This window comes from Lissotriton vulgaris, chromosome 2_1 (assembly GCF_964263255.1).
Source record: "Lissotriton vulgaris chromosome 2_1, aLisVul1.2, whole genome shotgun sequence".
NCBI classification, from domain to species: domain Eukaryota; kingdom Metazoa; phylum Chordata; class Amphibia; order Caudata; family Salamandridae; genus Lissotriton; species Lissotriton vulgaris.
In genome coordinates, this window is record NC_141687.1 from 1,962,685,982 (window position 1) to 1,962,711,000 (window position 25,019).

The following is a 25,019-nucleotide window of genomic DNA, read 5'->3' on the forward strand; positions in this document are numbered from 1 at the left end:
ATAAACCTCCATTTGGAGGGATATTTCCAAAAAGCAAAGAGGAAGATAACACCAGTCATGTGATAGACGGTAACATTTGTTAAGACAGTAATAAAATCTCAGAACAAGTAAATAAAATCTTCCATGCCAAAATAGAATATGTCAGCGACAAAGCCTACTGCGGCTTTGTTGCTAAAATAATTCTCTAATGGCCTTAGGGAGGCAGCCTTTACATTTGCAGAGTGGTCGAGAAAGGGGTCAGGGCCTCTGACCAGTCCTCAGGAATACCACTGTGTAGGAGTTACAGGAGGTATCAGGAGGTCTTCTTGGCCCCTAAGGTCCCGCAGGAGTAAAATGGACTTCATCTCCCAATAAGTAGTGCACCAGGATGGTGGAGAAACAGGGCATGGCCTCCAAAGACTTCTTAGCAATCCAGCTATGTGGGACTTTCTGGGGGTAACAGGAGGGGTAGTTAAAAAAACATTTTTAAAAAATGCTTTTTAACCCCAGGGGGTTCCCTGTGGGACCACCCCATTATACCGTATTCCTAGCCTACCCCCTTTTCATTATTTGTATTTTTTATGTAGGGTTCGATGTCAAGCCGAGTCAAGATGGCTGCCAACTCTTCCTGGTTCAAGTGGTGGCAGCCAATCAAATTTTAGTGGGATCCACAAGTCCACTGCGAGTCCACTACAAGGACTCACGTACCCAGATATATATATTTTTGAAACTTTAATATCTCTGAAGCTGCTAAACGGATTACATCAAATCACAAAAAGCACACTTTAAGGACCAACATCTAGCTTTCTGCCACATTTAGTGTAATTTCGTTCATCAGTTCGGGCTGTAGTCATGTTCAAAAGATGAAAACTCCCCATAGACATAACATAAAGATAAAGTGTTTTGGGAGCCCCCTTTTTTCTTGGCCCACTTGGCGGATCACCTGCAACTTTCAACAGAGCAGCTGAACTATAAAGAGGAAGTTTTTTAAATGTTTTGTTAAGATTTGGTCATCGGTGCCAATGTTATTGGCAAAACAAAAAATGCTTTTCCTATGGAAACTTTGGTCCTAACCTACTGGCAACTGCCAGCAGCTAATATAGGAGCAGATCTCCTAGATCAAAATCGTATGGTTCTGGAAATGATGTAGATGGTCCTCACAAAAACCTATTTTTTGTATGATGGCACGTGGTACCACCAAAAGAGGAGCAAGCCATGGGATCCAAATTAGCCCCCTCGTACGCCTGTCACTTTATGGGGTGGTACAAGAGAGTACATGCCTGGAACAGAAGTGCCTCCCCCTGGACAGATTACATCGTGTTCTGGGGAAGGTACATTGACGATATTATCTGCTTATGGTCAGGAACCGAGGCACAACTTCTTGACTATTTTGACTATTTGAATAACAACTCACTTAATGTCAAGCTGGCAATGGAATTCAGTAGGGAAAGTATCAACTTCCTGGACCTTCACTTTTATGTGAAAAATGGTCGTATTCACAGTACCCTGTATTGCAAAAAGACTGCATGTAATGCAGTCCTACACGCAGACAGCGCACATGTCTGCTCAACGATTAAAAATATCCCCTATGGGGAGATGGTCCGTGTGAGATGCAATTGCAGTGAGGAGGAGACTTTCAGTTCCAATATTCGGCAGGTCAGAAACAGATTCTTAGCAAGGGGGGTACAACAGGAAGGTGCTCAGTTCAGCAGAGGCGAGGGCTCGAGCAATTACAAGAGAGTCGACATTGGCAAAAAGAGTTAGGTCCAGGAATTGGGGGACTGCTTTTCTCGTTGTGTGGTTATAAGGTCCTGGCTGTTTTTCTTTTTTGCTATGCCTAGATGAGAACGTTATCTTACTTTGCAATAACATGTTTCTTTCTTGCATTTGGAGATACTAGCCCTTTTCTGTTCTTCAATAATTATTATTGTTTTTACGGACTACTCCGGAGTGATTGAGTTATGATTACAGGTATTGACTATCCTTGAATTGTCTTCACTGGTGGGTATCGGCCTATTTGCGAATTTTTATCTCCTTTTTTTTTCATCATTTGATTATTTCTCATGTCAGATACTGGCTGAATTGAGCTGTTGCCACACTGATCGGATATTTTTTCCAAACCGTAATCAACTTTGGTCTGCCTATCCTGTGGCGACTCGATTTGGAGTGCAGGTGTGTTATTGCGCTTCATAACAGTCTTGATCGGTGTAGATCATGTTCGTATATTGTCTCTATTATATATGTATATATCTTCTAAAAACAAATATTCATTGCTCCCTATTGCTTCCCAGCTGCTTACGGACTGCTGATCTCAGGCGGTACTTACATCGGACTAATATTGGATGATCTTCTTCTTTTGCTTGGTTGCGGATTGGATTGGATACTACTTTTTCTCTAAACAGGTGTGTTCAAAATGCCCCGGTTTGGTCTACTAATGTGTAGCAAAAATTTCGATTTGGTGTATTCTCTTGTGTATTTTTCAACTCCAATGGCCTGGCTTTCTGTCCATTGACATGTTATTTAGCGTTATCACGATTGGTGTGACTCACCATATGATTGGGGTCTTCTTTTTGTCTCACATGATCCACTAGGAAAAAATGTGAATACTACAAGCATCTTGGATACAGTGATGATTGTACTGCTGCACAACGAGCTCTTGCATTTTGGATAGAAAAACGCTGTGACTGGTACATTGCCAACTGATACTTTTTCGGTAAGCTTTTTTGTGACGATGATTCCGATTTGAGAACAGGTAACCCTCCCTGTCTTCTCTGGTTGTCATGTTTCCTGATTTCTTCCTTACTGCTTACTTACTTTTTCATGCTCTCCTGAGAAATAGCTATTCGGTTATGAATATAAAATGGAGTCATATACTGTTGGAATGGCTTTACTACCAAGGTGCAATAGCTATTAAGTTCTATAAAATATGTTTGTAATTGGGTGCCATCGTGGATGTAAATTGTGTGCTTAACTGTTTTTTAACGCATTTTGTTTGCAGGTTGTGCTTTTTAGGTTCATTAAAATTATTTGCTGTTTTGTGTGCTTGTAGCTTATGTTTTTACATTTGTGGCATAATTTGGTGCTTGTGCTTTTGTAAATTCACCTTCACCTTGTTTTGTGTGTTTTAGTGCAGTCTCTCTTTTTTGCTTTACTTGTGTTGTTTTTTATATTTTTGTCAGTCTTATTTTCCTTTCATTGTTTCTTGTTTCAGCCCTGAGGAAGCTCCAAACGTGGGAGCGAAATGTGTTGGCTGATGATTTGAATGGAATGTTTTTAAAGTGAAATACTTTCAAATAAAAAAGTGACTTTTCCATCTACTCTGGTCTATTGGACTTTGTGAGCTGCGCACCCCCATTTGTTATACTAATATATATATATATACATATACAAATACACACAAATATATTATATATATATATGTATATGCAGCGGGGAGGTGGAGCCGTGAGACCGCCCCAGAGGGAGGGGTCCCCCCAATGAGGTGTAGGACTGTCCCAAAAGGAGTGGTCAGCGACCCAGAGCCCACACGAATTGCCAGCAGCCTGTGACATCGGCACTGAACTTCAGCAGAACGAAACTTTGGACAGTACGAGGAATACAAAGGTGCGGCGCCCCCCCAGCGAAGATATTGCCTGCGGGTGACCAGTTTTCGAGAGAAGGTAGCATTGCACTACCCGATAGGATAAAGACACAGGTGGTGACGGAACAACACTTTCCTGGCTACACTGCTAGGATGTATGGAGCGGTGCCAAGTGAATGGGACATCTCGGGATGTTTGGGACTCCGCTATTAAGCAGGGAATCCACACCAAACTACATATCTCAGGATGCAGTCTGCCAGGAGCTACAAGCACACACACCTGCAGCGGGGAGGTGGAGCCGTGAGACCGCCCCAGAGGGAGGGGTCCCCCCAATGAGGTGTAGGACTGTCCCAAAAGGAGTGGTCAGCGACCCAGAGCCCACACAAATTGCCAGCAGCCTGTGACATTGGTACTGAAGATGGCCATGACGGTCAGAAACGCGTCTGCCCATACAACATAAGCGCATCACGGACTGCAAGGGAAGGTGCTGTAGGTTTTAATAAAAATCCAACCTGTTCTGAATCCGGAGCTGTGTCCCGCTTACTTTCGACGGAGGGTGAGCATTGGATTTTGTAATATATATATATACATATACAAATACACACATATATATTATATATATATATGTATATATATATATGTATGTTGTGTTGTGAAACTGAATGTAGACACAAATGCATAAAGGGTGCAAAAATGAGACTTTGCTGAAAAAGAAAAAGTAAAAATATAATAATTGTTGAATAATCAAAAGTAGTAGGGTAAGAGGGAGCCAAAATGTAAAGAAATGGGTTAAAATGTTGTGATAATTTGCACTTAATTAAGATTTGGACTACATATCCCAGAATCCCATTGTGTAACAAAATACATAGATGTTATCATGTGACCGAGGTGGGTGGGAACTCCCATTTTAAAACACAACCAGCAAACAGTGTTTGAAACAACCGTGATCAAGTTAGTTGGGAGCTAACGAAACGCATTGGTTTTTGTGCTGTGAATATGCTGCAATGGATTTAAGAATAAATTAAGCTGTCTCACACAATTTTCGAGTGGCTGGAGTGGCGGCTTCATTTTGTTTCCCAGGGGATATCGTATTCGTTGGGAGACTCAGTTGTAATATATATATATATATATATATATATATATATATATATTACAACTGAGTCTCCCAACGAATACATATATATATTACAACTGAGTCTCCCAATGAATACGATATCCCCTGGGAAACAAAATGAAGCCGCCACTCCAGCCACTCGAAAATTGTGTGAGACAGCTTAATTTATTCTTAAATCCATTGCAGCATATTCACAGCACAAAAATAAGCTGTCTCACACAATTTTCGAGTGGCTGGAGTATTCGTATTCGTTGGGAGACTCAGTTGTAATATATATTACAACTGAGTCTCCCAACGAATACGATATCCCCTGGGAAACAAAATGAAGCCGCCACTCCAGCCACTCGAAAATTGTGTGAGACAGCTTATTTTTGTGCTGTGAATATGCTGCAATGGATTTAAGAATAAATTAAGCTGTCTCACACAATTTTCGAGTGGCTGGAGTGGCGGCTTCATTTTGTTATATATATATATATATATATATATATTACAACTGAGTCTCCCAACGAATACGATATCCCCTGGCAAACAAAATGAAGCCGCCACTCCAGCCACTCGAAAATTGTGTGAGACAGCTTAATTTATTCTTAAATCCATTGCAGCATATTCACAGCACAAAAACCAATGCGTTTCGTTAGCTCCCCACTAACTTGATCACGGTATATATACACCACAGCAATTTTCTTCAAAGAAAAAAACTCACACTTGGGATAAACCACAGTTTTAATAAGCTTATATATATGAAAAACCTGTAAGATGCAAAGCATGTCATTTATTTTATTTTGCTTTTGTTTTTAATTGTGCATTGTGCAATAGTGAAATTTGCAATGTATGAAGAATATGCACACTATTTTGCTTATGTCCATTACGTTAGCGTTAATATTTAGGGTGAGTGGAGAACGTTGTGTAAACTTGACAAAGGCTTCTTAGTAGAAACAAGTTGTTCTGCACAATAAACATTTGTGCCTTCACTTGGTGTGCCACATCCCTCATTTTGGATTTTCAAAATGGTTTTTGTTGTTGATAATTGATGGCTGCTTCTGCCATCACTGGCTCCGGCAACGCAAGGCTAGTTACGGCATTTAAGCTGCTGATTTGTTTTGTATATATATATATATATATATATATATATATACACTATATTTTGGGTTAAGACGTCATGGTTTACAGCGAATTATGAATATATAAAGTAGACTTGTCCTATATGGCTAAGGTACTTTTCTCTCCTATGTATCACTGCAGTGTTTTTAACTTGCAGGCCAGCTAGGGCACAACAGAGCTCCTGGAAGGCCTATATTTTTTGTCATATATGTGGGTGGTGTAGTATACATTGCAGCCCACTAATGACATTTAACGTCCATGCCATAAGAGCCTTTTCTGAACCATCTATCAGGGTCTCATAGGATGCTCAAATAGACCAATCAGATGAAACCAATTTAATCAATACCATTTCAGTTAGTTTCGTGTGCATGTACACTCCAGCAATGAAAAGCAGTGTCACAAGGTACATAATCCTAATACCAGCAAAAATAAAATTCAAGAAAAGGTGAAATATAAAATTGGGTTAACCATGCAGAAAAAGCAAATCAAATTTGCTGAATTTCATATTTGTTATTGAAATTGGATACAGATGTTTATTTCTGAAAACTTACAATGTTCCATGATGGTTCAGCACGGTCAGCTCCAAGATATTCCACGTAGGAGGCAAAGCCTTCATTTAGCCAGAGGTCATTCCACCACCTCACTGTCACTAGATTTCCAAACCACTAGGGTGAAAAAACAGAACAGAGGGATTAGCAAGGTATGAAAACTTCCTCTAATAATCTGTTTATAGGAAGTTTAAAAATGTGAATTGGTCTATCTACAAGTAATGTCACGTTTCACCTTTAATCAATAATGTTAAAGTAAATAACAGATTACAACAGCACTGGAGACAGGATTCTTCATTTACTCTGGATGAGAAGCAGACAATAGTTTTAGCTGTCTGGTGAACAAAGTTTGCAGATATCTGTGACTGTCATTGTTTGTTCTTGGTCTTTATGTTTAAGTGACATGATGCACCAGGGATTAGTCACTGTAATTTTCTTACGGTGGATATCAGATAGAAAACCAAAGGGCATATTATCAAGACAGGCGATAAAATTATCGCTGCTTTAGCGGCAGAAAACTGCAGCTAAAACGGCGATAATGGGCTTGATAATATGCTCTATGTAATTCCAATTGAAGCCCATGTTAGATGAGACGCCACCCGGAGACATCACCACATCACAACGCACACGACAGCAAAGAGCTCTTCAGCATTGTTAAGGAATTCTCTAACCCCAGCGCCAATGCCAATGACATCCCGCCCTCACAAGAAATGTGCGACTCGCTGGCCACGTTTCTCCACCGCAAGATCGCTGACATCCACGACAGCGTCAACACCTCGACCACCCCAACAACTTCAGTCCTCACCCCCCCCCCCGATGAACACCACCTGCATCAACGGCCTGACCTCCTGGACCAACTTCAGCAACGGCGAGAAACGCAAGATTATGAACTCCAGCCATCGCACCACAACCGCGGAAGGTCATCAACATTTCCTTCGAGACAGGTACTTACCCTGAAAACTGGAAGCACGCTGAAATTAACGCCCTTCTAAAGAAGCCTAAGGCGGACCCCAAGGACCTCAATAACTTCCGGCCCATCTCCCTGCTCCCGTTCCCGGCGAAGGTCATCGAGAAAATCGTCAACATGCAACTGACACGCCACCTCGAGGACAACAACATCTTAGACCCATCCCAGTCCGGATTCAGAAGAAACCACAGCACCGCGATAGCCCTCATTGCTGCCACAGATGACATCAGGCGCCAACTAGACAACGGCGAAACATCAGCCTACATCCTCCTGGACCTGTCAGCCGCCTTCGACACGGTCTTCACCGCACACTAAAGACACGCCTCCAAGAAGCCGTAATCCAAGAAAAAGCCCTCGACTGGACCACATCCTTTCTCACCGGCAGAACCCAGAGGGTCCGACTCCCACCCTTCTGATCCGAAGCCACCGACATCATCTGCGGCGTGCCCCAGGGCTCATCCCTGAGCCCGACGCTGTTCAACGTCTACATGACCCGTTTCGCACAAGTGGCCCGCCAGCACTACCTAAACATCATCTCCTACGCCAACAACACCCAGCTCATCCTCTCCCTCACCGAGGACCAGCACACCGCCAAAACCAACCTCCACGAGGGAATGAAGGACGTCGCCGAATGGATGAGGAGCAGTCGACTGAAGCTGAACTCAGACAAGACGGAGATCCTCATCCTCGGACCGACCCCCTCAGCCTGGGACAGCTCCTGGTGGCCGACCACGCTGGGAACAGCACCAAAACCCACTGATCACGCACGCAACCTAGGAATCATACTCGACTCCTCCCTCTCCATGTCGAAACATGTCAACACCGCCACCTCCTCCTGCTACAACACCCTCCACATGCTCCGCAGGATCTACAAGTGGATCCCCACTGAAACAAGAAGAACAGTGACACAGGCCCTCGTCAGCTGCAGGCTGGACTACAGCAATGCACTCTGCGCAGGAATCCTGGACAAACACCTGCGACATCGGCAACGCATCCAAAACGCCTCCGCCCGACTGATCCTCAACATCCCTCGCCACAGCCACATCACTCCCCACCTGAGTGAGCAACACTGGCTCCCCGTCGACATGAGGATCACCTTCAAGCTCCTCACCCATGCACACATAGCACTCCACAACACCGGACCAGCCTACCTTAACAGCAGACTCAGCTTCTACACCCCCACCTGCCAGCTCCACTTCGCCAGCCTCGCCCTCGCCGCTGTCCCTTGCATCCAACGAACGACCTCCGGCAGCAGATCCTTCACCTTCCTCGCCGCCAAGACCTGTAACACCCTCCCTACCCACCTACGACAGACCCAAGACCTACTCACCTTCAGTAGACTCCTCAAGACCGGGCTTGAAGCGGCACCCCCTTCTCCAGCGCCTTGAGACCCTCACGGGTAAGTAGTGCACTTTACAAGTACTGATTGATTGATTGATTGATTGAAGGACATCTAACATGGGCTTCAATTGGAATTCCATAGAGCATATTATCAAGTCCAGTTTTCTGCCGCTAAAGTGGTGATAATTTCATCTCCTGTCTTGATAATATGCCTCCCACTAACCTTTAACAGGTCAAAAACTAAACAATGTATTTAAACAAAATTTGTCTCTGATGTAAATCTTAATACAGAAGCATAGGCCTTCAGCTTTAACAAGAAAGTGTCCAGGTTTCCTATTTTCATTTCTGTGTCTATATATTTAGAATTACTAAATGTCTCAAAGGAGAAAGAAATAAGAAAAGTACACAGCGTGTGAAGTTTGTAATAGAATTCAAACACTGACTTTACCTGATGTGCAAGCTCATGAGCTATTACTGTTACCACTCTCTCCTTGTTCCCAATGGATGATACTGTCGGGTCATACAGCAGGGCCGTCTCCCTGTATGTTACTAGTCCCCAATTCTCCATTGCTCCTGCATTAAAGTCAGGCAGAGCGATCTGGTCTGAAACAAATGTTATTCATTTTTAGTAAGATTTTGAACTACTTATATTGCAATTTTGTGAAGGTGCCACAATTTGAGTATTGACGATAAAAATATGAATCACATCAAATCCAATGCAGTGAAAACAACAGCTTCTTCTGACCTAAAATGTATCTTCGTAAAAAAACTACTGACAGAACCTATGCGGAATATGCTAAGTGCTTGTCCTCTGTGGGAATCCTTCTCAATGGCTCAGATCATTAATCCATATATTCCATTAAATTAATCCTAAGCATTAAGCAGACAATTGTGCTATGCTTGGCTAAAAGCTAACATGCTGTCACTCGATTGCCAAGGAAACCCTGATTAACTCTTTGCTCCATTTGCTCCAGTTCCTACTCATGAATGAGAAAGGGCAGCTCCTAGTCACTACTATCCTTTCATCGGATCCTGAGAGGAATAAAGCCTAATAGTGCAAGTGTGAAGATACTGTCATACCTTGATGAATGTGTGACTATAGGATGATATTTTTGCAAACAAAGTCCACTAGCCATAGCCCTATGGTAACTATTACTCGCACCCCTGCCATGCACAATTTACTCGTCAATAATTTTACAGAAAATGTTGACATATAAGATGTTATGAGTGATGTAATATGTGGGGTAATTAGCAGTACTTGGTGAGAGCGCAGCCCTGTGGCCAACCCCTCACATGCATGCAACGCTATGGCCCCCTCCCTGACTATACTTGGCACATGAATACCATCCTTTACCCCATCGCCCAGGGTCCAGTGCAATTTTTAGGGTTAGGGGGTGCATGTCCCACTCCTTTGGGCAATTGTGGTCCTGGGGCCCCCATTCCCCAGGGCAGGTGTATTTTCTAGGGGGTATATGGTCCCCTTCCTGCTCTGATTTGGTCCCCGGGACCCCATCCCCTGCGAATCACCATTATATTTCTTGGGAGGGGAGCACAGAGACCCTCTCCCCAGGCCAAGCTCAGCCCCCCGGGAATCCATCCCCCAAGGGCCCGGCCTTATTTAAATGTGGGAAAGGGGGGCATGCGGCCCCCAACCTAGGCCACTTTCAGACTTGGTGTCCCATTTTCCAGGGCCCGGTCAAAGTTACTAAGGAGGAGTGAGCATGCAGAAGCCCTCCCTGGGCCTATATCAGACCCAGGGCAGGGACCACAGCACCCAGAGCCAGGCAATTTACTAAAGGGTGTGTGGGGCTACATGGGTCCCTAACTGGGCTGATTTCAGCCCCAGGTACCCTACCACCAAGGGCCTGGCAAAGAAAGGGTGGGTGCCCTTGTGCCCTCCCATGTGGCCCGACTCCTCCCATTGCCCCCTCATAGGGGGCAATGGGAGATGTCCCAAGGCCCCCACAATCCCAGCCAGCCCCCACACCCAGCAGGAACCACCATTGCTCCCACCCGCAGGAAGAAACTAACTAAAAATGATGCTCCTTTCAAGCGGGAGCAATATTCTGAACCTTTTTATGATCTACTGTAGATTGGAATCTGATTATTATCAGTACTTGGACAGTGGCGTTATTGGACTTCATATTCAAGTGTCCAACTCTCTCTGATTAGCCGTGGCCCATACCTGACGGCCTCAAAATCTTTATTTATATCTCACGCTGGACAGCACTTAATCATTTGAGTAGTCTTTTTCGTGCGCCCTCCTTTATCTATGGAGGCACTTTGAATCTTCCATCCAGTGCCCTGAAGAAGCCCTGTACTAGGACAAAACATGTCCGCTGTACTGTGTTTCTTTCTACTTAACAAGAAAATGGAATAAAGAGATTAAACTGAGTAACCTTTCCCTCGTTGTTTAATGGATTTGAACTTCATAACTGTTCCTATTGAACTATGTGTTGTTCAGTGGTGCACCTGTGTTTTTTGTTTAAACTGTTGAGTTCCTGGGGGAACAGGCACTGTGACGGTTGGTGCTGTTCAGTGTGCGCACTGACCCCTCTAAGGATATAAGGGGTAATACCTTTGGAGCAATAGTAGGTTAGGTGCTGGCAGTGAGAAGGTTCCACTGTTATTCCAAGATTTGTTTGTATTCAATATCATATCACCTGTGAGTCAAAATGTGGTGTATATTTTAGAATGCCCTTGCAGGAAGCAATGAATAGAAAGTACATAAATAAATTTAAACTAACAATTCTTCAACACCTGTGGGCCATCAAAAATAAAGACTTTTTCTACCTGATTGCTAAACACTTTTCTGATTTTCATTTGAGTGATAGCCAACAATTAAAATACTTTGGCATAAAAATTGTGAATAAAAAGAGCGAGGAGGTGACAGAACCTTGAACCTAAGATGTACAGAATCTCGACTCATCTTAGCCATTGGCACTGAAAATCCATTTGGACATAATCTGGATGCAGAACTGCACATACACTTGTAGACATCTACACCTACTCTACAAACAAGAACTTTGGGATGGCAATATGCATTCCTTTAATACTTTGGAGGCGTTGTTTCTTTCACTCACAGCTTCACAATAAATATAAGGGGATAAAAAGGGACAAACAGGAAATATAACAGTGATATGATGTAGATAAATGCTCCTTTTAATGAGATTGACTGAGATTCAGAGCACACTTGCACTAAATTGGGAATTGATTGGCAGAATGATAGGATAGAAAACCTTGTTGAAATTCGACAATATGAAGTTTTTTAAAAAGGAGAGAAAAAACCATGCAGGGTAGCTTTTCGTCCCCTTGTAAATATGAGGGAGTGCCAGGCGCCATCACTATGTTACAAAAAGTGACGTACTGGTGGTGCAGGGTGCTTGTACATCTGCCCCATAAGTGTTTAGGTATTGGCAGACTGATACAATAGGAACATAGTGCTGGATGGGTGATTGAAGAATTGCATGAGACTGACAGGAGGAATCCTAAGCTGCATGAGTACTACTTCCGTATTTAATGGAGTGGACCAATAGTATGCATCAGCTTAGAGATTTGTAGGGATTATGCACAGAATATTTTATGTGTACTTGTGTTGGTGCCTAGGTCATTTTATATGAATACCACTAGTAACTGGAATGATGACAGTGCTACAAACAGAGTGAACACTTAATTTATAAGTGCTTACATATTGGCAGAGTGCTAGGATAAGTAGATAGTGGTAGATAAGTGATTAAAGAAGTGCATGGGACAGACTGGACGATTCCTACACTACATGAGTACTAACTGGGTATTTAGAAGAGTGTATCAACAGTATGTAGCTAGTTAGAGGTCTGCTTGGATAGTGCACAAAATATTATAGCTGTACTTGTGTTAGTAGCTAGGTCATTCCATATGTTCATGACTAGTAACTAGAATAATTACAGTATTACAAACAGAGCGTATAGTGAGTTTATATTTGCTTAGGTATTGGTGGAGGTATAGGATAAGTAGATAGTGCTGGATGGGTGATTGGAGAAATGCATGGGACAGACAGGAGGATACCTACACTGCATAGGTACTAACTGGGTATTTAGAAGAGCGTATCAATAGTTTGTAGCTGGTTAGAGGTGTGCATGCATAGTGTACACAATATTGTACCTGCACTTGTGTAGGTGACTACGCCATTCCTTAAGTATATGACTAATAACTGGAGTAATTTCAGTGTTGCAAAGAAAGTGTGTGCTGAATTTATAAGTGCTTGGGTATTGCTGGAGTGATACGATACGTAGATAGTGCTGGATGGGTGACTGGAGAAGTGCATGGGACAGACAGGAGGATTCCGAGACTGCATAGGTGCTAACTGGGTATTTGGAAGAGCGTATCAATAGTATGTAGCTGGTTAGAGGTCTGCATGCATAGTGTACAGAATATTGTAGCTGTACTAGCATTGGTGTGTCTATGGTTTTGAGAATGGTAGTCTGTATTTTAGGGTGTGAGGAGGTGCATCAGATGATCATGTGGATGATGCCATCAGTGATGTCATTTGGAGATGTCATCAGTCATGTCATCAGTGATGTCACCGACCATGTCATGAGTGATGTGATATGTGATGTCATCAGCAGTTCACTGCGAGGGCGCGGGTTATAGTTAGCACAACTAACTATAACGGCCGAATTTCTCTTGTTTTGTAGAGTGAAATGTCCAACTAACTATGACGTCCATGAAACCTGTGTTTTTTTTCAGTGAATTTCTGAGGTTTTTTAAATGCTAATTTCTAACTACAATGTGCCTGAAACAGTGAATTTTATATATATGTATTTAATCTCCTCTCACTCTTACAAGGAAGGAATCAGCACTCAGGTTGTAGTTTGGAAGTATTTAATCTGCAAAGGACGTGATCCACGCGTTTCGGCTCGTCCGAACCTTGATAACGATACAAGACGTCATTGTAGCATCCTATTTAAATGTACAAATGCCTAAAGTTGCCAACATTAACAAAGGACTACATATTACTTTAATCCAAAAAGCTGGCACCACATTAGCCTGGTCACAATGTGAACATTCAGGAATTGATACAATAAAGAAAAGAAAACAAGTGTTAATATGCACACAATGTCATTTCGGCATATCTTGCCCCGTGACCAACATACCTGTATGTTGGTCAACGTGACTTATTCATAATAAACAAACTTAGGATTGCAAACATCAACATAAACAATGGACTACACATTACTTTAAAGTGAAAGTCTATCCGGCATTTTTATCTGGGCACGTTGCGTATTATAATGGTTCTTACACGAAAGAAAAGAAAAAAAAGGGGTGTTAATATACGCACACTATCCCTAAATAAAGTTTTAGCGATTATAGTTCCATTCCATTCACAGCACATTTGAGGTGTCATGAGTGATGTAACTGACCATGTCATGAATGATGTAATGTCTGAGGTCATTAGGAGTACATTGCGGGGGCATAAGTTATAGTTAGCTCAGGTAACTATAGCTGCTGAATTTCACTGGTTGTGTATGAGTGAAATCTGAGTCTAACTATACTGTCCCTGTAATCTTTGTTTTTTTCAGCAAATATTTAGTTTTTAGTTTTAACGTTAAGTAAGATGCATATCACAATGGATGGTGGGGGGTTGGAAGCAGGGCCTTGCATTGTGCTGCCCCCACCCATGTTTGCCTCTCCTGCCTTCCCTACTCCTAGCAATCCATTGTCCAAGTCCATGTCCCTGCTCCGTTATTACAGGCCTGTGTGGCCGGTTTTCTGCCACTGGCCTTCCCACCTTCTCTGAACAGTTAGCTTGCTGCCCCATCCACCTCCTCCCTATCCTCTGTTGTCTCAATCCATGGACTAGCCTCCTCCCTCCTGCCATGCATGGTCTCATGTATTTCCATTGCCCTCCATTTAGCATGATGTATCAGTCCACTCCTCCTGCCCTCCATTGCCCAATTCTATGCCCCATCATCGACAACCTGCTTAGCCTCTGTGCTTAGCTTGCTGCCCCTATTCTCCTTCCCCCCTGCCCTCTGATGTCTGTGTGCATGCCCCTGCTCCATCCTTTTTGCTTACCTTGTTCCATGGGCCTGCCACTCCTATCTACTCTGAGTGTTCTGTTGAGGTGCCACTCCCCTCCCAACTGACTAGCATTGTCAGATGACTGCAACCTTTCCCTGCCACCTCCACCCTGCCTGTCCACATTCCATGCCCCTATCCCCTTCCTCCTGTCCCCCATGGTCCATTTTACTGCCACACCCTTCTGCACTCCCTGGTCTGTTGTGCTGCAACTTCTCCTCCTGCCTGCCTCCTCCGCGTGGTCTGTTGTGAGACCCCTTTCCCTTAACTCTCTTGTGTGCGCCCAGGTCCTGACCCTCTCTTCAATCCTCCATGGTCCTTTGTGCATGCCCCTGCAACCTCCTTCTTGCCCATCATAGCCATTGTGCTGCCACTATCCCTTCCGCTTGCCATGCTTGGTCTTCTGTGCTGCCATGGCCCCTCCCACCTCCTCTGTGTGGTCAGCTAGCTGCCCCTGACCCCCTCCCACCTTTCCTCCATGGTCTGTGTGTATGCCATTATAGTCTCACAGTTGCTCTTCATAATGTGTCTTGCTTCTAGTGCCCATCCTGCCTGACCTCCATGGTCATCTTGCTGCTCCTGCCCTGCCCCCTTGCCCCCAGTCCTCTGTATCCATGTGCAGACCCCTAGTCCCTTCCTCCTGGCTTATCTGTTCCATTGTAAGGCCCCTGATCCGTCCCTCCTGCCCTTTATGGTCCATTATGCTACAGTTTTCTCTCCTGTCTGTTCATTATGGTCAGTTAGCTACCATTGCCTCTTTCCCCTCAGTTCTCTGTTGACCATATGCATTGTCCTGTCCCCTCCCTAGTGCTATCTATGGATTGTTGTGCCGCACTCCCTGTGTGGTGTATTGTGCTACTGCAAACCCTGATGCCTGCCCTGTAGGGTCAGTTTGGTGCACCTTTCCATGTCCCTCCTGTTCTTTGTTATCCAAATCCATGTCCCTACTCCAATTCCTCCTGCCTTCCATGATCCAATGTACCATACTTGCTAATATTTTGAACTTTGTAAGAGGGAGATTTTGAAAAGAAACTAGGGTATTGATTTTCCCCTTTGACTTACATTGAAAAAGACGAGATTGTAGACAGGGGACAGATCAAATAAAGCCCATTTGGGCTCAAAAACATTGGACGTTTCCTGGCTGAATCGGGTCCGTTGGCATGTATGGTTGTACTACCACTGCCTCTTCCTTCTGCCCACAATGATCTATTATATTGCCACAGCCTCTCTTGTCAGTCCTGTATTAATGGCCTGTTGCCCCTGCCTCCTTTCCACTGCCCTCCATAGTCTGTTGTGCTGCCACTCCCCTTCCTGCCTGCCCAATGTGGTCAAATTGTTGCCTCAGCACCCTCCAACCTGCCTTCAATTTTCAGAGTTTGTCCCTGGCCTCTGCCTCTCAACAGTATCCTAATGAACAACTAGATTGCTAACATTCTATATTTATTAGAAAAGTGTGGAACGCCTGACGTCATCCTGATGTAATCAAAGCTGTAATACCTAGAGCATTTCAAAAATTACATATATGAGAGGGTCTTATTCGCATCAAAACTATGGTTAGTGCTCTAAAAAACCGAATTGAGGACATATTTTCTGAGTTTTCAAATAGCGACAAAGCACTTTTAAAATATTTGTTATCTTTATGTTTTTTATCCAGTTGACCACTTGATTAAATGTTGCACTTAGGGGAGAGGATGTGGTGTTACTTCCAGGGCTGCAGATTTTGCAACTGGGGGGCCAGGTTGGAGTTTCGGCTTCAGCTCGACATTCTGTGATTCTGGTCAAATCACTTAATCTCCCCATGTATAAAAACCAAAATGAATTTGTTCTTGTTTGATGTAACCAATGCTCATGTAAAGCACTCCAATACCTGAAAAGTCTGCACTATATAAAACTGCAAAAACACAAAAAATAAAAAGTGTTTTGCACACTTCTGTCAGTGGGCTACATGTGGGCTACATCTGGGTGATATTTGAGCTACTTTTGGGCTCTTTGGTCTCTGGTGGCCATTTTGCGAGCATTATTTGTTATGAAATTTCCTAATTTCCTCATTTACTGCAGTCTCCTCAGTAGTAAATGTTTTCAGTTTTTTACTTTGATTCCATCAAGAAGGTATTCAGATATGTCACACATTTGCCATAAATTATAAATGTTAGCACTCTAGTTGCTCATTAGATCACTGTAGAAAAGCTCCTGCTCACCAGGGAAGTCTGCTGCTGGTATTGAAAGTGCATGTTTCAGTCTGCGAGTCAGAATTTTTAATAAAATAGGAGAGGATTTGAGAAGTCAAAATGTGCCCTAATTTTTCTTTCTGCGGCACTAATCATACTTTCTATGGAAAAATGAACCCCCACTTTTTTTCCATTTTAAATTAAATGTTTTAAGAGTTAGTACTTTATTCCAATCAAGATGGCTGCAGGTGTGCAATAAGTTTGTCATAAGTAGCACTATCAGTGCTCTAGTTGTTTTTTAGAACACTCTGGGAAGCTGCAGTAGAACACAAAGGAATAAACTGACATCTCTGCCCTTGTTGGATGTACATGTTTTACTGAGAATGTCAGACTTCATTCTCACATGACTGAGAAAGATAATGTGAATTTACTGAAAATATGCTCTCAGTTTAGCTTATAGATCACCTTCCAAACCTCTGTTGGAAAAGCTTAAGAAAATAGTTTTCTCTCAAACATGATTTATGATATCCCAGCAGAAGGCGTTTTCAAATGTAAAATCACCTTAAAACAAACTACAATTCCTAAAATGAGTATGGTAGCATCAACAAAAGATTTATAATGTAACTAAAGTCTTAAAACCTTCTATTAACTGCAATGCTTTTTAATGAGGTGCTATCTTGTATAATGGTCCCAAGATGGCTGCCAATCAGATCTCACAATGAGATGTGTGGTTAGGCTCTGCCCAGATATATATATTTATTTTTCCATTAATATTTGAAAAACTACTGAATGGATTTACACCATTTAACAAAAAGGGCTCTTTCTGAACCAAGGGCTACATTTTGGCCAAATTTGGTGTAATTCCGTTCAGCAGTTCGGGCTATAGCTGTGTCTAAAGTTTCCTATGGAAAATTGCATGGAGAAAACATGTTTTGGGACCCCCTTTTCTCTCGCCCCCGCTTGCTGAATCACTACCAAAAATTTCAAGATAGGAGTGGCCCGAAGCGGGCCATAAGTTTAAAAAATTTGCGAAGATTCGTCAATTGAAGCCAAAGTTATTTGGAATAGAATGTTGCAATTTTCCTATGGTAACTAAGTCCTAACTATAACTACCTACTGACAACCGCCTGTAGGTAATATATATAATCCTTTCAACGATTTAACTCATCACGTGCTCTAAGTTAAGGAAGACTCTGTGCAAATCAAAGTATCTGCTGTTTAATCACATCGCGTTTAGCCTGGACAACAGGCTTGATCACGTGTTGTCCAGGAGAAACGCTTTGTGATTAAACAGCAGTTACTTTGATTTGCACAGTCTTCCTTAACTGAGAGCGTGCGAATAGTGAAATCAGTGAAACGATTAATTGAGCCGGCCTGATCTGCCCGCGTGCGAGCCACTCTCCAAGGGTTCTCTGTAGTCCAGAAGGACTGTGGTGTTATTTTGTATATACATATATATACTGTGATCAAGCTTTTTAGCTAAATGCGTTGGTGAGGCATTCCCTTGCATGTCCCTTGCCTCTAATAAACTTAAAAACATCACCTTTGAGAGTCCTGGATTTCTTTCGCATGGAATACTGGAAGTATTTCGAATATATGTATGTATAAAGCCTACTGGTGGTCTATAGTGGTAGTTATATTTAGCACCTAATGTCCATAGATGAGCATTTTTGTTTTGCTAATTACTTTGAACCATTTATCAAATGTTCACCAAAGTTTCAAAACTAGTAGGCCAATTTCTTCAGCAGCTGTTTGGAACATTTCGGGGTGATTCATCAATCAGGGGTCTACAAAAAGGGGGTCCCAAAATGTTGTGTGCCCTACCCCTTATACATATGGCCAATCGCCGAGAGTTCCAGGGGTCTGAAATCGGCCCTGGAGCGGGGTGCTTTCCACTATCCCCATTTATAATAAGGACATGCTCTGGGGGTTGGCCAACTTAATAAACGGGGAGACAACAGACTATGGACCCAGGGACCACACAACCCAGAGCCTGGCCAAATAAGAATAAGGGATTGGGGCGAAATTCGACCCTATGGACCCTAACCTCCATGACATGGCTGAGGAGGGCCACAGGACCGCTCTGGGATGCTTTAAGCCCCCGTGACCTCATCCCCAGAGCCCACCCTTGAAATAAATGAGAAAGGGGGGTTTCAGGGCTCCCCTTCCTGGGCTGCGCTCAGTCCCTAGGGGCCCATCCCTGACTGTGGGTAGGAAAGGGAGGAGGGCCTAAGAAAGGGAGGAGGGCCACAAGGCTCCCCTCCTGGAGCCACGCATGCCCCTGGGGACCCAAAGTCCAGGCTCCTTTTATGTCCTGGGGTGCTCACCCCCAGGACATAACATGTTTGCTCTCACTTGGTGAGAGCAATTTTAAAGTTCCTGCCAAGCAATAACAAACACAGAGTCTGTTCCTACTGGGCGGGAGGTTGTAAAATGCTCTTGTCTGCTCAGGGTGGACTTTTCATCTCTTTCTCTGCCTGTTGTGAAGTGGACAGGGAAACAGATGAAACAATTGCTCCAGCACTTGCAGTAACTGTGAGATCTCCGGGAGATGGGCTCACCTTGGCTGAACTCAGCCCAGTATTGGACTTGAGAGGAGGATGCTGCATGCCCCCCGCCCTTTGAACATGTAGTGGGTGCCCTGAGTGGACTACAGGGCACTCACCATATACTGAATGAACCCCTGGGGATGGGGCCTCTGGTGCCAATAATCTCCCAGGGGGAGGTTTTGTGTCCCCTCCCCCTCATACATATGGCCAAGCCCTGAGAGATGGGATCCCCGGGGCGAGAAATTGGCCAGTGGAGCGGGGTACATTACTGCGTCCTCATTTATATTAAGGCCAGGCCCTGGCAGAAGGGTTTTTCCTGGGCCAAACTACAGCCTGGAGAGGAGCACCAAAAAAGAGGTGGGCCCCAGGGGTTGGGGTCCCCGGGACCGAAAACGCCCTGGTTAGGACGTTGTGTCCAAAGCCCCCCACTGCATTAAAAAAAGGTGTAAAAATTTGCAGAAAAACCAATGGTTACAGGGATGTTATAGTTTTGTTTAAAATTTACACACATAAAACCATTTAAATTCAGAACTTATATTTAGAATTACATCAAGAAACTATAGCGTGTTCCCTAAGGTAACTATGACTCACACCCTTCCATGCTCTGCTAATTATCCCACATATTATATCACTTATAGCATCTTCTATAACATCATTGATAATATCACTGCAACAGACAATGTTGTGACTTGTATAATTCTCAAGAGTTATAGATTTCAATTTCTGCATTTAGTCTTATTGGTGTTTTATCTCCTTTTCAAACACACTAAATGATTGCAGTTTCACTAAATGAGATGCATGCAATATCTGCTCACCTGACTTTGGCAAGGGGTAGGGCACATTGTAATAGCTCTCAAAGAATTCTAGAATTGGTCCTGTTTTATTTAAGGCATATTCTCCTTGATTTTCTTTAATTGCTTTCTCACGACCATAAATCCGGACCTGAAACTACATGAGATTGACACATGTTAATGGATGGGTTATCTTGGACCATTGGTTTCATAAAGGTCATAATTAGGAAGAAAATAGGGGTTTTCACATGAAACTCCATTTACCTTTTGACCAGGGTCTGCTTTCTCAGTGTAATCAAAATCACACACGATAAAGGCCAGGAGGTAGGTGGACATCTTTGGAGTTTCTGCAAACTTGGTCACGCTCCATGTTGACCCTTCTTCCTGAATTGTTGTTGTGCCTATAAGAACATTAATAGAGACTGTGATATAAGCATGGGCGGAAAATCCGCTTCGCTCGCGGATTTTGCGGATTTTCGGGAAATTCGCAATCCGCGAGATTCGCAAATCTCCCGCAAAATCCGCAAATCCGCGAGCAGCGGATTTTGCTCGCACTGCTCGCACTGTTCGCGTGAGTTCGCGGCTTCCCAGTACAACTTCGCGCCCCGCGAATAAGTGCTAAATTGCAGAAATACGATCTTAGCAAAACTGAAACTACTTACCAGGTTCAAAAGTTCAGGCTCATCATTAGTAGCCATTTCCTGTAGTGCTTCCTGAGGGGCCCCTCCAGAGTTCAGTTGCCAGTTGCAACTATTATGTGACCCTGCTCTGAACCTCAGAATAGTTACACATATGCCACAAAGGTCCTGAATTACAGCTAAGGGAGACAAGCAGGAGCCAGGCTGGAAGTTAAAATCCATTAATCAGCCCCTAATTCATTATTGTCAGTTGGGGCAGGGCAGGTGTTGTAACTAATTTTGCAACAATGAAAGCACTTAGCAAGTGCAAAAGATCACTAATCAGGGTGCACTAAGGAAGCAGGTGCCAGCTAAAAAAATATTCTGTGACACATTAATCAGCCCCAAATTAATTCAGGTCACTTGAGGCAGGGAAGGTGTGCTTTGCTTCGCCGAAAATAATGTACACTGGACAACCAGAGGGTGTGGTGATGAAACAGAGGGTGGCATGGGTGGGCCAGAGGGTGGCATGAGTAGTCAGAGAGTGGCAGTGGTGACAGAGAGTGGCAGTGATGAAGAAGAGTGTCCCAAACAGGCTGGACACGTAGAAACAACAAGTTCGCAAAACTTGCGACCCGACAGGTAAGTTCGCAAATTGCGAAATTGTAAAAACCCTCGCGAACTGGCAGAAACACGGGCGAACACAAAAAAAAAATCCGCAAATTCGCGGAAATTCGCGGATTTTGCGGATTGCGAGTTCGCAAATCCGCAAAATTCGCGAACGCGAGATTCGCAAAATTCGCCCATGCTTACTGTGATAGTAAACATCATCGTAAACGTTTTTGATCTTACTTCTCGTATTGTTTTAGTTATATTCCCCTTGACATTCCTATTCGTGTAACACAATTAGTTTTTATCTTTTTTGCTACTTTACCTCCTAACAGTCTGACTTAAGTTAGACTTTGGGATGTAGTCAACCCTTTCCATTAAACACTAGCAGCAAACTTCAGAGCAGCTTCTGTCATAGAGGGAGGGCAAGGGTTCTTCAGACCTCTGGAGGTCGCTTTAATCATGGGACAGGGACAGGTATCCTAGCGACCGGTTCACCTGGTAGTGCCTGTCTCTAGCACAATAGTATAGTTTCTGTTGGTGCTTATTGTGCACTACAGTTGCTTGTGTGCATGAGGTCCACAATTAAGAGTTATATGCTTTATTACACCTTTGAGCTGAATGCAGAGTATATTCAGCAACGTCCTCCAAAGCGGCAAAGTTAGCATGAAGGAAATGTGCTAAACTGGATGCCTGGATTGTGTATCAAGTCTCTGTGCAAGGGGAGCACTTTCATACATTTGTTTATTGGTTATATTTAATGCAAATCTCTCACAATGCAAGGGCCAAAGGGCAACTGATAGAAAGTTCAAGAAATGTCTGAATCTAAGAGATGGGAATGAATACAGGCAAACAGACCAGATTGACTGTCTGGTAAGCAACTGCCATGCATTGTGTGCAGCACTGTCAAATAGCTGATAAAAATAATATAAATGATAAATACTTTGGTAATGGACATTTATACATTATAGATAAAAACTGAGGGCAGATTTACAAGCCTCTTGCGCCACCGATGCGTCACGATGGGTGGCACACTGGCGTCGCAACCTGCTGAGTGTTACTTACAAGCACACATAAAACAACCTGCGTGACTTTACCTGTGCTTGTAAATATCACCCCTTTTCACACAACACTTTGCTTGTTAGGGGCGTGACATTTCTGTTGCAGTGGGTGTTCCCACATAACACCCATGTCCACTGATACATTTCCAGATTTACGAGCAATCGTAAATCTGGAAATGCATCAGAATGCTACGCCACCATAGGGGTGGTGTAGTGCTGTGCAACACTGAGACAGTCTTTAATTTCTCATTGTTTTTTTCCTCTTTCAATGGGTACTTCATTCTACAGCACACTTTGGAAGAGGAAATCAACTGTTTGTACGAATTATGAATCATAAGTAGTGTATATACATGAATGTCTGTAAATATATGCCTTTTTATTTACTTGTATATATATATATATGAGGTTGCATGAGTGCAACTTCGCCAAAATACAATGGGGCATGCATGGTGAATCCTCTGTTGACTTCCCGGTTGAACGCGGAGTGCGCTTGGGGTGCGCATTGGCTCCCCTGCTTTTCTCATTATTCATAAATGGGATAGTGGCTCGAATGCTGGACGCCAGTGTAGATGCGCCATCGTTGGCGGGCCTCAGGGTTCCGATCCTGATGTTCGCCGACAATACGCTAATTCTATCCAAAACTCCAGGCAGTCTGCAGCGAGCTTTGAATATTTTTTACTCTTTTTGCGGGGAGCACGGCCTGGAAGTCAATGTGGGTAAGACTAAGCTGATGGCCTTTGCACCAAAACGTAGACCCAGGCCAAAAATATTCTTGAACAACTGTTAGAGGTGGTTACTGTATTTACCTGTCTTGGGACACAGATAACAAATGATTTGAGATGGTCCAAGCACATAGAAATGGCGGTCTTGAGGCACCAACAGATCTCGGGGGCACTTCGGGTGGAACACAAAAAAATCTAAGTCTAAACCAATAAAACCCGTTTTGGCAGTATATGATGCTAAGGCTCTTGGGTCTGCTCTCTATGGGGCAGAGCTGTGGGGTTTTGGGAAGCTCCTCCCCTTGCAGACCTCTGAGAACAGGTTTTTAAGGGGAATTACAGGACTCCCGCAGAGTACCTCACTGATTCCCCTTGGTCTTGACCTGGGGAGAAGAGCAGTTAGTGACCTAGTGAGGTTGCGCCTGATTCTCTATTGGAGACGCCTATGGACTACCCCGGAGATCCGGCACTATGCAGAGGGGTTTTTAGCCATAATAAACGCTGATATCTTTCATAGGATAGTTTGGCTAAAAAATCTTAGGTTTTCTTTAGGCGATCTTGGTCTCTCAAATTTATGGGATAATCCAACCGGGGAACTCTTTCCAAGCAAAAAAGCGATTAAAGATCTATATTGGGATCGAGTTGCTGAAAGAGTTTGGAACAAAACTAAATCTGACCCCATGACGGGGCGTTTTGTGGTAGCTAAACTGTATCCAGTCTTGGAACCTTATTGGGACAGCATAACCAATCCTGGGGACAGGAAGCTTTTCTTTCAGTTAAGATCAGGTGCTCTTCCATTGAGATCACTGACAGGTAGGTGGAGGAGTTCCTCCACCTTATATTGTCCAGCTTGTGGTGCATCAAATGAAAGTATAGGCCACTTCTTATTCTCTTGCAAAGCTTATGCCACCCGAGAAAAGTCTGGTTAGTCCCTGTTTGTAAAAATCTAGGGACATCCAGGGGTGTCGAGGCCTTACGAATCATTTGTACTTCCACCCATATGCCTGTAGTAGTAGCAACAGCTAAGTATCTGGGGTGGGCATGGCCTATTAGACGGAGGGCTCTTCCCTAGAGTACACTGATTGGGGTATCCTTTCTGGCATCTGTGTAATTATGTACCAAAGTTTTATATTTCTTTTTTTGCTCTGATCAATTGTCTATGTCTGCATATTTTTTCGCAAAATTACTGTATTTAATGAGGAAACAATTTTTTAACGATGTATTTCAAATGTATGTTTGTGCTTTTATGAGTCTAATCCTCGAATAAAGCTTTTGATACGGTATACGATATATATTTTTATCTATTTTATGTACAATGTATGTATGTATTGCTGCTTCTTTTATGATTTTAACTAATCGAAATAAAGATTTTTGACTGACTAACTCAATCGATTGTGTTATGCATGGAGGCACCCCTTCCTGCATAAAAACAATCTCCCCACGACGCAGACATCCTTGCACCATGGTGCAAGGGTGCCTGCACCGGCGCATGGCAGCAGTTTGTGTGCCAGCGCAGGGGGAAGCACAGAGATGTAACCTATTGTTGTAAATATGCCGGATCCGTGCTTCGAAACTAACGCAGCGCGAGGCAGCAACATGATGTGCGGCATCACGCTGTGTTTGTTTCTTGTAAATCTGCCCCTAAATGGGTTTATTTGAAAAACTTTATTTCTCAAATTCAATAACACACACAATACATAGTGGGTAGCCATGGGGTTCTGGTGACATCATTAGCACGAAGCCAAAGGCAAAGTGGTTATAAATGTCAACAGAGACCCAAGATGGCAAATCAGGACTATATTACACGGGTATGCGAGG

General features: G+C 43.4%; 1 protein-coding gene across 2 annotated transcripts in view; it reads right to left on the bottom strand.

Annotated features, from left to right (window-relative positions):
• The window catches only part of LOC147733566 (aminopeptidase Ey-like), a 259,251-nt gene that overhangs the window by 157,878 nt on the left and 76,354 nt on the right, over positions 1-25,019 (bottom strand). For both annotated transcript variants that reach the window (XM_086958152.1, XM_086958153.1), the window contains exons 3-6: positions 20,460-20,596; positions 20,220-20,352; positions 9,079-9,233; positions 6,326-6,439 (exon numbers count right to left, since the gene is read on the bottom strand). In XM_086958152.1, coding sequence (XP_086814278.1) covers positions 6,326-6,439; positions 9,079-9,233; positions 20,220-20,352; positions 20,460-20,596 — 539 coding nt within the window. The remainder of the gene's footprint in view (positions 1-6,325; positions 6,440-9,078; positions 9,234-20,219; positions 20,353-20,459; positions 20,597-25,019) is intronic.